The 14,678-nt window shown below is 42.2% G+C and overlaps 1 protein-coding gene across 8 annotated transcripts in view; it reads right to left on the reverse strand.

The window, feature by feature from the left end:
• Positions 1-14,678, reverse strand: part of NRG1 (neuregulin 1) — a 264,027-nt gene that overhangs the window by 10,298 nt on the left and 239,051 nt on the right. For 7 of the 8 annotated variants that reach the window (XM_059724578.1, XM_059724577.1, XM_019490785.2 and 4 more), the window contains 4 exons: positions 11,656-11,758; positions 7,819-7,945; positions 5,758-5,888; positions 2,429-2,632 (listed from right to left, as the gene is read on the reverse strand). In XM_059724578.1, the coding sequence (XP_059580561.1) occupies positions 2,429-2,632; positions 5,758-5,888; positions 7,819-7,945; positions 11,656-11,758 (565 nt within the window). The remainder of the gene's footprint in view (positions 1-2,428; positions 2,633-5,757; positions 5,889-7,818; positions 7,946-11,655; positions 11,759-14,678) is intronic. The other variant, XM_059724573.1, reaches the window with a different exon arrangement.

Here is a 14,678-nt window from a genome sequence, read left to right on the forward strand (position 1 = left end):
ATGGGTCCAAGGACAGAGCCCTGGGGGACCCCACTGGTCACAGGACACCACGATGAGTGACTTCCATCAATTACTACCCTCTGGGTCCGACCCCGGAGCCAATTTTCCAGCCAGTGGATCGTGGGGGACCCAAGGCGACAATTGGCCAGTTTCTCCAAGAGACGATCATGGGACACCAGATCGAAGGCTTTTTTGAAGTCAAGATATATGACATCAATCTCATCTCCCTTGTCCAGGTGATAGGTCACCTGGTCGTAGAAGGAAATGAGATTGGTCAAGCAAGACCTACCTGCAACAAACCCGTGCTGGCTATCCCTTAAGATGTTGGCGTCGGCCAGTCCATTAAGGATGGCCTCCTTAATAAACTTTTCTAAGATCTTCCCCGGGATAGAAGTCAGGCTGATGGGCCTATAGTTAGCCGGATCCACTTTCCTCCCTTTCTTGAAGATAGGCACCACGTTGGCCTTCTTCCAGTCTTCGGGCACTACACCAGAGTGCCAAGAGTTTTCAAAGATCCGCGCTAGAGGCTGGGCTATGATGCTCGCCAGCTCCTTGAGTACCCTGGGGTGAAGATTGTCAGGGCCGGCTGACTTGAAGGTATCCAGCTTCTCAAGATGTTCCTTCACAAAGTCAGCATTAATGGAGGGCAGGGGATCACCCTCACCCGGACTTCCCGGCCCTGTAGCAGGCACGGGCTTCAAAGGATAGATTGACTCAGCCTAGAATAGCTATCTGGGAGACCAGGTTTGAATGAAGCAAAGCAGAGATTTGGACCTGAGATTCCTCCATCCTAGGAAAATGTCTGTCCACCTAGTTATCCTGGTATCATTTTGAACAAGGTCTACTCTGGATCTGGAATACTGCTCCTAATGCCAGTTTTGTTGAAACGTGTGCATTTCAATCAGGAGCTGTGGTCTGGATGAACAAAGTGGAAATTCACTTTGTGGAAAAGTTCTCAATTAGCACTGTTCATAGCAAAAGTAACTTGATCATGCCCCGAGATCTTTTTCCTGCTATCCTTGTGTTATTTTTAAATCATTCAAGTAAGTAATTTTCAAAAGGTATATAAAGAATTTAGGAGCAAAAATCAAACTAACAGTCAATGAGTCTTGAGCTCCTAAATCATTTAGGGCATGTTTACATGCTATTTAGGATCAAACCTGAGAGTTGCTCTTAATTAGCCCAAAAGAGCCACTATTCCCTCTCTATAACACTGCTACAGGTGCACACTATACATAGAAGGAGATGTTAATGGGCAGAAGAATTTCTAGGGGTTTCACTAAAATACTAAAATTACACTAAAATTTCTAGGGTTTCACTAAAATACTTCGAAAAATCTGTCTGTCCACTACTTGTCTCTCCATCTATGTTTAATTCTGATTATAACCAAGGGAGACAGGAAGTCAGGTACAGAAGGGCTGGAAGTCAGGTGCTCCAGACTTCCTGTGTTTTCAGCTTTCATCCTGGGTGAATTCTGATTATATTGCAGGGGGACTGACATAAAGGGAGGCTTACATTTAGACCCTGATGACCAGGAGACCTTCTGTGTACAGATTGGACAGACGGCGAGGTGGGTTAGTGAAGGGGTTTTTCATGTAGATTGTTGGTGGGTTTGGGAGTGGGTTGCTGGGAGTGGCCCTAGCTAGTAGTGTAGACCAGTGGTGCTCACTCAACCTCTGGCCTACAGAGCTGTGTCATCTGACCTGTGGGGCTCCACAAGTGTCCAGAAATGTGGTGGTGAAGTAGCAGTGACTGTGTTAATTGATGCTCCCTTGCTGCCCAATTTCTGAATGCACGGAGAGCCCTGAGGCTAGATAATATAGTCCTCAATGACTGATCATATTGACACATGGTCAAGCCATTGTGCAGGAGTGCACCCATGGAACAACCCCATGCACCAACCCTGTACGGGATCTGGCCAACAGACTGAACCGCACACCATTCAACCAGGTCATGGGGCCAAAAGTTTGGGCCCCACAGGTGTAGACATACCTTTAGGTGCTTTTGAAATGTTTCCCCTTTTATCTTCACTTCTTGTTTCTGGCAAGTGCCATATGCTTCCTTACTTGTGTACAGACTAATGGAGCTAGGCAAAAGGTCTGCTTCTACATCACTTATTATCTTTATGTTGCACTGAAAATCCCTGGCAAATTATTACTGGTGTATCTTCTCCAAGCATGAACTGCTACCCATTAGCAATAAGCTAGGTCCAGAAGAGGAAGGAAAGGAAGACATGTATTTGATAGATTAAAACTACTAGTATATTGCTTCATATATTTATGAATGAGGAGGGGCCTTCCTTAAAGGAGCAAAGGTGCTAAGTTTTCGTCTGCAGATCTAAGCTATTAAGGTCTGCTTTGGATCTATTTAGATTTAGAACCACCTTGTTCTGCCAGTTTGAGAGAGGAAAATCAATTCGTGGTAGTACCTTTCACTGTGAGGGGAGTCTCGGTAGGAGTCGGGAGTCTCTCTTGCATGCCTGAGGAAGCTGTTGCAATCTCGTGGACCTCCTATTCCGTTCAAGCGTCCTCTGGGTCCTGCTGGGCTTGTATGCCGACTGTTCTCTACAGATGAGCTCACAAGCACTGAATGGCTTTCAGAGATAATGCTTTCAGTGTGGCCATTACTCCAACTGATGAAGAGATGATGAGGAAGGGAGAGAGGAGAATTTGGTAGGGTGGGAGGGAAAGCAGGGAGAGAGAAGGAAAGAAAACTTTGATTTCAAATTCAGAAGCAGATGCTAAAGTTTAACAATGGGACAGAAAAATCTGTCTACAGCTTGGGATCTGCATCTTAGACTTCATACAGAAGCAGTTTAATAGGAGACCCTGCATTTTATTAATAATGGTGTTCAAAAACATTAAGATGCCTCTGCTTCTGTGAAGACCATGGAAAGGTGAAGTCTGAGAAGGAAAAAGGATCACAAGTCATGAGGCAGTACCTACTAAGGCAGCTCCCACTAGCTACAGTGGTAAAAAAAAAAAGACCTTTCACTAATTTAGCAATCAGCATAAATTACAATTCACAGTATTCGTAATGAAACTGCATGCAATCAATAAAGCTCTTTGTAAATTCTGGTAAAGATAATTAGTTTCAGTGAACTGACGTCAAGTGCCATTCATCTTCAGATTAAAACCCCAAACCCAAGCATTTTTAATACATCTCTTTTTGCAGTGGTACAGGAATTCTTCCTGGCATCCCAGGCCTAGCAATTTTTATTTATTACCCAAGATCCGCAAACCAAGCAACACAGGATGCCTCATTGTCTCAGTACTGGCACCATCACAGAGAGTTTCTGGCTAAATTGACTCCATCCTATTCCCATATGCCACTGGAGCTCTAGCTCTTTCAAACACACTGCACATTTCTTAAAGAAACCAGCAAACACCATATTAGCCACCATGGATGTCACGTCTCTATACATCAACATCCCCAATAAGGAAAGATTGCAAATTATAAAGAAGATTATATCTTATGAGAACGCTGCTTCTGTTTCTGTTACACTATCTTACTTTGTCCTCATACACACCTCTTTCTGATTTTGGAATTGACTATACCTAAAAATAGGGGTGTGCGAAGTAGGCCCTACTCAATTTGTATTCAGCCCAAATCAGGGACAGTGATTTGATTTGTTGATTTGGATCACTGTCCCTGATTTGTTTCGGCCAAATCCGAATCTGAAGATTTGGTGCCGATTTGGAGAATCAGCAATTTGGACATAGACACAGCTTTAAATATTTTTTCTACATACCTCGAGGTACTAGCGCGGCTTGTGATCGCCATGATGCTGGGGCAGATGGAGCGTCCCACAGGAGTGGGGGAGGGCCTCCACGTGCTTAGCAGCGAACCCAGAAGTGGTCCACTGAGGAGCACGCTAGGGGGTGCCCCCGTGCCCATCTGGCTTGGTGATCGGCCATGGTGGGACACTGGGTGCCCCCACCCAACCCAGGAGGCACCAGCTGCTGAGCCAGAGAAGAGGTGCGGGGGCGGGGGGCAGCACACTTCCCAGAGGACCTGGAAGTGGACCGGAAGTGCTTGTGATCCACTTCTGGTCTGCTGCCGAGTGTGCCGGGGAGCCTCCCGCGCTTTTGTGGGACACTCCATTTGCCTCAGCTACCTGGAGGTATGTAGAAAAAACATTTAAAACTGTGTCTATGTCCGAATCTCTGAATCTTTCTGAATCTTTCCGAATTGATTCAGAGGGTTCCAATTCAATTCAGAGAAATTAAAGGGTCCTTTGATTCAATTTGGATTCAGTCACCTAATCGGGCCGAATCTCTGCCGAATCAAATCAGGGACCAAAGCTTCACACAGCCCTACCTAAAAACAAATGGCACTGTCATAGGCTCATGGATGGCCCCCCAATATCCTAACATATTCATGACAGGCCTTGAAGTCCATTTCCTCTGCAGCTTCCCTCTCATCCCTGTGATATGCCTAAGGTACATCAATGACATCTTCATTGTCTGGGGATATGGAAAGGAATCTCTAGAGAAACATCAGCCCCTTCATGAAACTGATGCTGGAATACTGCATCCACCAAATTCATTTCCTAGGGACAGCTACTTTCATGCCACCAGGTTTTATTCTAAGCGCACCAGTAGATCCACTGTGTACAGTCAACGTCTATGTTACAGCTGTATCTGCTCTGATTGTACCAACTGGGATGTACGCTTTAAGGAACTGGAACAGGGAATCTTACAGTTACAATGCAATCCCAAAACTGTAGCCACTCAAATCAACACCGCCAAACTCAGACTTTGCTCTGACCTGCTACAGTACCAACCTCAGGACAACAGAATCCCTCTGGCTGTCATTGACAGCCCCTGGCTAGAATACCTTTGATACATCATTAATGACTTCCAACCTCTCCTGGAAAAAGAGGACCATGCGTGTCAAGGTAGTCATGGGGGACAAACCTGTCCTGGCTTCCAGACAGCCCCAACAATCTCAAACAGCATCTCTTAAACACAGGCTACCCTAACTCCCATTCTTAGCAAGGCATTAAACCTTGCAGTGGACCTAGATGGAAGCTGTGCTGCCTCATTAATTCAGACCACATCATCACTGGATTAGAAAACACAGAATATAACGTCCGAGGCACAGTCACTTGCATCTTTACCAACATCATATAAGCCATCACCTACTTATAGTGCACCTTTGCTGTATACACTGAGCAGATGGGGTGATCCCTACGTGCAAGAATGAATGAATACGGATCTGACATCAGCTTTAAAAAGACACAAAGGCCCGTGGCAGAATGCTTCAACCTCCCTAGACACTCCATCGCTGACCTCAGGGTAGGTGTTCTTGGGCAGAACTTCAAAACTTTAAAAAAACCCTCAAATTGGAAATTGCAGAACAAGAAACCATCCACAGCTTGGACTGTGTTAAGTATGGTCTAAACATGGATTATTTTATCCCATTACCTGGATAGCTTTTGTGACCCCTCTACTCTTATGGGTTTATGCCTTGCTTGTTTGCCTCTCTCAGCATTACCCTCCCACCTTCCTTTCACCTCCCCCATCTCTCCCTCCCTCCCATCCTCCCTCCCTCCCTCCCTTTTATATTAAAACAATTCTCTACATTTTATGCACTGTGCTATGTATATCCTTTAACAGCATCTTATGAAGTAAACTAGAGCTCATAAAAACTTCTGTTAGAAGGGTATATTCCATTAGATTACAAAGTGCAAATCTACCCTGCATTCTTCTAGAACTGACATCCAAGAACCGCCTGTCTTTTTCACTGTCGTACCTGTGGCTGGGTGTCTGGGTGACTGTTGTAGAGTGATGCGTTGTTGAGGTATAGTGACTCGTGGAGAATGATGTCTCTGTTTCTCTCTCAATTACATGTTCACTGGATATTACATTTTTCGATACATACTGCTGAAAAAATAGAAAACCCCCATCTTTATATACTGGAGCGTACAACTCACTCGCTCACGCACACATATTCACATGTGTACACACACACTTTAAATCCCAAACAGGAGAGAGTCAGCTAATGTGAGAGCTGCCTGCAGTTTAGGATTTATAAAATAGATATGCTTTATAGGCAAATTCAAGTACTTCATGGATGGGGACTTTGAATGTAACACTTTCTATAGCTGGTGTTGTTGGTTGTAGCCATGTTGGTCTAAGGACACAGGCAGGCAAGGTTCTTTGGGGGTAGATGTAATATCTTTTATTAGACCAACTAAATAGTTGGAAAAAAGTTCTTTGCAATCTTTTGGGCACAAACACCCTTATTCAGGCACTGGGAGACACTTTCTTTAGCAGCACCATCTTACTTGCTGCCTTTCTTGATGAAGAACATATTGTGAATATTGTCAAGTACCTGGTCTGCAAATAACTGTTTTCAGTGGAGGTTATACTATGGCTCATATATTGTCAGTAACACCAGTCTGAGTCTGTTGCATAATTCTCAATGAAAACATAAGGAACAATTTGAAATACCTGCACAGGTACAGCCAAATTAAAAAAAAAAAGTACAGGTCATATGGATCATGGGTCATATTTGGGGATCTCCAAATATCCTCAATAGGGCATTGCTGAGGCTGCTTGCTGGAATTCTCAATTGCTATTAATACAAACCGTTGGTTTCTCAGCTCTTAAGAATCTGGCTGCTTAGTTAGGTCTCTGAAGGGGAAATACTGGATACTGAGCTCAGCAGAAGACAGGAGTTGAAATCCTGTTTCTTCTGAAGCTTTGCCACTACCTTCAGTTGGGCAAGGATCTCACCCCTGTCCTGTCCTGACACACAGATTTACAATGATGTTGAAATACTGAAAAAGGATGGCTGGAATGACTGGAGGCTACATGAAGCCCACTTTATTTCTGGACAAACCAGACTCCCAGGGAGAAAGGCAGGAAGGAAGAAACTCTTGTAGACACTGGAATCTTACACAGAACCTAAGCCAAGGTCAGAATTGGTTTCTGATCACTTATACCGGTTTATGTGCAAGTTCTGTCCCTAGCTACAGAGTTTGTGCGTCACTGATAAAAAGTTTATCCTTAGCTGTTCAGCTGACCAAGGTGCTATGGCATTATCCCAAACTGCTACGTAGCTATCTGAGGTGGGAATTTAATCCAGCTCTTTTTTCTAAGGCAACCTTTTCTTCTTCATTATTCTCCTTCTTGTAAGTCTTATAAGTCAGCAGTGACAGTTCCTTTTTTTCATGGAGTCAAGCAACCCACTTTTTCACAGAGACTTCCATGTTATTCTGTATTGTGTCACTACAATTTGGAAGACTCTGGGAGAAATCCTGCTTTGTGGAAGTCAATGAAAATCTTGCAATTGACAAAGTGGGACACCGATTTTCTCCCTAAAGCTTGGCATGGCCTTCACCTCCCCTACATAAAAAGCCTAGTACTGCTGTTCTTGCTTAGACAAATATCCATCGGCATTAAGGACTGCTGAGCCATGGTAAGTAGAACCCCTTCAGCATTTACCAGGCCAGTGAACTGGGGAAAACAGTGGGAAAGGCATGACATACCCACTTGATACATTGTAGAGAAGCATCTCTGCACATAGTCTTCTGCTATTGCTGGTATCTTAACTTCTCTGTCTGCTACAGAGATCCGGTGGCTCATGTCTAATGCGGTGTGGAAATGATCATATATAAAAATGTTCTGAATTCATCCTAAATCAGATTTTTTTTTAGAGGTAGTTCAAATCATTTCCAGGTGGACAAATCTCTGATTACTGGAAAATCCTGCCATTCAATTGTAGCAGCTAATAAGATTTTAAAGGCGGTGAGGTGAACGCTGCTCGTACACTGACAGGTGAGAGCTAGTACTAGACAGTAAAACCTACATTCACCAGCTGGACATTTTCCGGTGGTGGGTTGGGATGGTGGGGTCCATTTGCCATGTTCACCATGTTATTCCGTTCCGAGCGCAGGCTTTGCCGAAGACGGTCGTGCAACTTTTTCCGCTGCTTTCTGCATGTAAGAGGGAAATAGTTTTAATAGAAGCGGCTGCACCTGTCAGCACAGTCATGTCACTGTAGGGTCAACACACTGCCATTGCTAAGAGCTGGGAAGAGAGGTAAAGGTTATTTTAAAATGTACTCTATTTTAAAAGCAGTTCCACTCTGAAACTCAAAAGGAACATGGCTAGAGATGTTAGCCCTACAATTAAAATCTCAACAAGGTTACATCCAGCTTTTTACAGTGTTCTGGATTATACATATCTCTGGGTTCCCCTTGCTTTGCTGAGCTGCCATTCCTAATTGCTAAGCAATCAGATGCAAAACATGGTGGGATTGCTTTGCCTGTGAATGCAAAATGGCTGCGTGCAGCCACAGCTCTTTGCAGTGTGAACTGTCTCATGTTAACAGCCTGTTGACTCTGAAGCCCAATGTTTGTCCATGTTGTTGTCAATGCAGGTAACATGTTCAAGGCCTATCACTGCAACAGAAACAGTCAACTTCTATAGTTATAGCACAGCCTCAAAGTGTCTCTCTTGTGCCCAAACTTAAATTATTCCCTATCTAGTTGCTAACCCTTCTAGCTTCCTCCTATGAAAACTTCTATGAGACAGTTACAAGTGGTTGGTAACACAATCCACAGAACACTAACAATGGAAACTGTGGAGATAGTATAAAATGCACTGAACTTGACAGCAGAATAAATAACATAGGGGAGATAGCATTATAGCTGTATTATTCAATTTCATAATGAATTTATTAAAATCCTCAAAATTTATCCATTGCTACTGCAGAATTTTTATCACAGCACCAGAGAATCCAGCTGTGCAGAATTATGTCCAGCTGACTGCAAAGTCTATAGAGCCTTGGCTTCAGTAGTAGTTGACACAGGCAGTTCCTAGTGCTGTATGCGAAAGTGCAGCTATTTTGGCAGGATAAGATACTATAAAATATAGCTATTTTCAAAACTATTCAGAACTCCTGGGAAGAGTATTTCACACTTACCAAAAAGAAAAAAATGTTGAAGCTTAAAATATATAACAACCAAGGGGACTTGCATACAAAGAATGTATTAGTGAACAATGTGCATTTTACATATTTTTGCATGATTTTTTGGAGGCACATTTAGTGTCCCCACTCATATACTCATGGCATATGCATTTGTACAGGAAGGAGAAACACAGACTAACTTTGGGCTGGTGTGGGGGAGGTTCTGGATGGCACACTTCAATGGCACAAAAAAGGACATGTGGAACATGGTCTGCACTGGCTGTGTGAAGACGGGGTAACCAAGCCAGACCTGCAGCCATCAGAGTGGTACACATATTCCTCCTGTTCTTTGGGGATGATCTGAGCTTTCCTGCTCTTCTACAGCAGGTTGCTGAGCCACCATCTGTCCCAGACTAGCTCTCCAGAGTCAAGCAGGAAAGAGGTAGCATAGGAGCCTGTATATACTCCAAACACACCAGAGCCAGGTGCCCTGGTTACTGCATATATTCTAATACATGAGGGTTTAAGCCAGTCAGAGAACATGACTCAGGTCCCATCTCCCCTATATCTCGGAGCCAAGGTAGTGGTTAGCTGTGTGCTGACCAAATTCCCTGATTCAGCTGTGCCTACAATGTAGGTGGGCTCTAAAGAGGCTTAATTCATAGGCGTATGAACAAAGCAAGGGCTTACGGTGCAGCTGTAGTAACTGCCCATGCGAATTCTCTTTACCCACAGTAAATGAATGGCAATTTAGTCCTCTTTCAGATCCATGATCCAGATTCTCAGCTGGTATAAAAGAAATCAATGGAGCTATACTAATCCACACCAGCTGGGAATCTGGCCCTGTGAGTCTATTCAATTTCTCACTTTCAGCAATAAAGCTATTTGGATTTTGCACACTTGCAAACGTGTCGTTCTTCCTGCATTTAAAGGGACATAAATGAACTAAAGAGAAATTACTAAAGGAACCCAAGAGGAAAGAGTAATGGGAATCCTAATATGCCTGTCATTCGTTCTGTGGTGTCTCTTTATTAATTTAATTGCTTTGTGGATAGAACACTTTCAAATTTAAGATTAAATGTTAGAAGATGTCATTTTAGTACTTATCAGCAGTGTCATTTGCCAAGGTGCCCATGCATGCCTCACTTTTTAAAAAATGTTTTCTTTTCAAACCACTGTAAGGTTTTCTTTGGTTTTTCCAACAGTGGAATAAGACACACTGTAGGCATTTTACATGTGCTGCAGGATGCGGAACCAGGCACTTTAATTAGTGAGCTGCGCTAATTAAAAAGTGCCCTCACGTCACGTGGATCTGTCCCCGTGTGTCCCTGCAATGAAAAAATAGTTGTGGGGCACTTTGAACTGAATCTCATTGGACATGTTTTACTTTAAAGCACCCTGCCACCATTTTTTTAGCACAGAGATGTACTGTGCCAATGATACATATGGTGTGGAAGGCTGCCAGAGCGCATCAATTTCCGTGCTTCAGTACACTCAGTTAATTGAGTCTGCTCTGACGCACTGGATTTCCAGTGCGTCAGAGCAGGCTCAATGCACGTGTATAGGAGCCCTGAGGATCTCACATGCTAATGACAGTATTGCTGCACTTTGGTGGCTTAACTTGTTAGTCCTCTTTGAACATTCATCAGTGGTGTTTTAAAACCACACACAGACTACTGGCAGGAACTCCCACTATCATGTTCTTCCTGGTTATCAAGGACTGTCTAGAGACCCTAGACTGCATTAGGTGATTTCCAGAGATGTGGTGTGTGATGCCTATGTTTAAAAACTTGAAAGTTTGAAGCCTGATCCAAACCAATTTCACCATCAGTAAAGGCTCTGCCACCAGTTTTGCTGACGGTTGGATCAGGATAGCATATCTTATGGACCTTTGCTTTGGTTTGGTGCAAATGTGGTAAATGCAGGTTATGTTTTTAGAAGCTTGGCAGGTTTGGTTAGGGGAAGACTAGCCAGAGAAGATAAGGGATGTTGCAATAAAAGTTCCAATGACTTTTACAGGAACTTCCTGTCTTCAATTCCAAATATATTTTTGAAGTATGCCCTAATTTACAGCGGTATTGCTGAATTAATTTCACAGCACTCTGGTATTTGGGACAATTTCAAATTTGAACTTTTAGCCTTTTGTATTTACAAATTCCCCATGATTGTTAATTTTATTCTCAACTGCAAACAAGCTGGACCAATCCTTTTACATTTAATCCCAGACACACATTTTTTAAATTTTGGGGTCTGTTCTCTCACACTGTTATGAGCACATGACCAAAAAGGAACAGATGCTTCAGTGATATTACTCTGATTCACATTCCAACTGAGACAGTGAATTAATTAATGTTTGTAAAGCCCTTCTATATTAGGCTGTGTGATATTTGATGTGCAAAACATACATAAATATTATTATTTTGATACTTTCACCTGATAATGAGTGAGCCTTTTTGCCAGCCTACCAGCTGTGTTATTTAAATTCAAATTTAGATAAAGACAGATTATGATTGACCATGGTAAAATTGTCATGCTACCTACAGACTCAAAGAAAGCTATAGCATAATGGTTCAGATCAGCTTGCAGGTCTATGGCAGGTTTCAGTCACGCAAAGAATGTCATTGGTGACTAGACAATGGGATAACTCATGATGCTACGTGCCAACTTGTGAAGGTTTGTAATATCAGGCCCTTAGTGACAACCATAGAAATAAAAAGGAAGAGAAAAGTTTACTTGGTTTTGCAGTAGGCCACCACACACATGATGCCAACCACAAGGAGGGCAATACAGATGCCAGTTATGGTCAACACCCTTTTCTGGTACAGTTCCTCAGCTTCTAGAAAGGGACAAAAACAGAGAAGATTACAAGATGCAGACTGACTGTTGAAGCAGTGACAGATGAACAGCTGACATGCTACATACTGCAAGATCACACAGTAACACAAAAAACACAACCACCAAAAAATCATTATAGGCTTCAAAGGGAACTAGGTAAGACTGTAAGCTCTTAAAACACTATTGATGCCTGGTGGGTGCCAGTAAAAAGAAGTAAAATAATAAACAAGATACTTCTATTTTTAACTAGAATGATATTAAATGTATATTTTTAAAACTGAGAAACTGTCAGCATTTACTTAAAATAAAAATGCAATGCATTAAGGTAATCATATGAATTTGAAATTGCTTGGGATGTTTTACTCCTGCAAAGACAGCTGGAATGGCCATCCCTTATCAGTCCTGGAATTTTTTTTTAGCTTGTATCTTTTTTCCTCCTGTTCTTGCCTCTCTTCCCCCCCCCCCCCCCCCAAACCAATTTTTCTCTTCTTTCCTCCCACAAAATATCTATTTATATCTCAGTGGTCTTTACAGGAGAAATTTCAGAATGTCCTTTTACATTTTTAGCGTGAGCTTGGCTTGTAATTACATCGCTGATGGAAATGAGACAGGCTCAGCAGTTTGGTTAAAAAAAAAAAATGGTTAAGCCTCATTTTCCCCCAACACTAAAAAATATGGTGATACCAGAGATGAGTGATGCATTGTATCAGAGAAATATTGTGCATTTAAGTTTCCTATCATAATTTATAGTAAAGAAATTGCCATTGCTAGAGTGTCACCTTTTCCTTTGACAAAACATTGACCTCTTATTCAGAGATATTTTACGGTTATGAAGAAATCATTAGCACCAGCAATGTTTAGGTAGGAGCACACCCCACATTCCAGAGTTGGTCACACTTGGCAAAAACCACACTGCATGTTATCTTAGGGAAATGTTATGCTTAGAGTGCTGGACTGAAGATGCCAACTGTGTACTGATAGAGAGGGAAGCTTTGTGGATCCAAACTATGTTCCTCTCTTTGGGATCAATATGGTCATCAGGGGGTGCATTTTTTTTTTTGTATGGCTACCTTAGCAAGCACAGAGGCCCCAATGGTGAGTTGACTCTGCTCCTTTACTGTTAGGGTTCCCTTATACAGGCTTGTGATAATACTCTATGAATATCTCCTTAACCCGTGGGAACTCAGTCAGCCAAAGTTAAGCTGTAAGGCAAGAAAGGAAGTGAAGAACTGCTTTCACCATACTTTATGTCACAGCTAATGGTTTTTTGAAACTTTTAAAAAATGTTTCTTTATTTTTTTTTTCCAGGTGTCACCTGGTCTAGTGTTACGTAGCTTGTGGCATGAGGCTCTTGAAAAGGAAGTTGTGTTTGTGAGACAGGATTTAGAATCATCTTGCATACTGTGGTATCTAAGTTGGTAGGAGACACTGGGCACCTCTACATGTTCATTAATGCGCTTTTGCTAATATGCATTAAATTTAGTACCTTCATTGTGAGCTACTGGAAAAAGGCGCATTAGTCTATTTTAATGTGCATTAGCAAAAGTGCATTAATGAATGTGTAGACACACTCGGTGTGGTTCCCAGTTTGTCATGTCATGAAAGAGTCAATATTGGTCATGAGGCTGCTCTTTCAAGTAACAAGGTAGCTGCTGATGTATCTTCATGCTCCCAACATGAGGAGGGTCTTGTTGGGAGAACAGGGACTGCAAGCACTTTGGTTGACGTTTATGTAATATTTTCTGAAATACTGGCTAATTTAAGAAACACTTTTCAAGAACAAACCTATACTTAAGGATGCATTGCTCATTGGAGAATGAACATTACCATGGTCTACAAGGAAGTCACACAGGTATTATTTGTTCTTCAAAACCTCCCTATCATATAGCAACTAGCCGTGCAAGGTCACCATGGAATGCAAGTTTCATTATGAATGGAAATTTTCCTGTGGCAGACAAAGCATATTAATTTTCCATGATACAATGCACCTCATCACAAAAAAAAAAAAATCTTCCTACAAGCCAACCCCAATGAAAATCAACACACCAGTTAAGAGGTCATGAACACTGTCAGACAAAATTAATAGCACTGATTATTAAGGAGGGAAAGAAGAAGTCAGTTTGGTAAAACTATAATGCCGAACAATTTATTAAACAACTCAAAATCCAAGAACGGAAAGTCAAAAGGCAAAATAAAAAAACAAAACCAACACATAAGACAGAGAGAGAATGACAGGGAAAGACAAGGTTAAAGGTTGAAGAGTCAACTGCAGGCCTGGCATAGCATGCTTGATACTGGAAAAAATAGAGTGAAGAAATGCTTGAAATAAAGGTTGAAGCAGAGTCTGAAGGGATTTCTCATACAGCATAACTCCTGACTTTGCCTAAGGAGCAGCTTCTTTTGCTAGCACTTAGTTAGTCAGGCAAATGGTATATTATGATGTCACAATGCACTAAGAGACTAGAGAATTGTGTTAACTGATTCAAGTGAATCTGGACTGATTTGTATGGTAATTTGGTTGTCACGCTATCAGCCACTATCTTATGAACGCAAAAAAAAAAGGGGTGGGGGAGGGCTAAATAAATATGGAGCAATATTCTTCTCGGTTCTGTCAGTGCATATCTTATTAATTTTCCAGACATCAGTGGAATCACTTCAGTTTGACTAAGACCAGATTGTGGCCTGTGGTCTTTTTTTGCCAATGTAATTAGGGAGAGCTAGGTTTACATAGGCATCTGACTGTCCTATCTGTATCCTATGGCACCTGCCATGTGCTATGCATATATGTGTATGCGTTTATGATCTTTATTGGATTATTGTTCTTTATGGGACAAGTCTGAATGGTATAAGGGACCTTCATGCAAAGGCCCTAAATTTGGGGATAGCTGAAGGTTCTATGTGGGACTACAGTCCCTGTCTGT

The sequence above is a fragment of the Alligator mississippiensis genome, chromosome 3, assembly GCF_030867095.1.
Source record: "Alligator mississippiensis isolate rAllMis1 chromosome 3, rAllMis1, whole genome shotgun sequence".
Taxonomy (NCBI): Eukaryota; Metazoa; Chordata; order Crocodylia; family Alligatoridae; genus Alligator; species Alligator mississippiensis.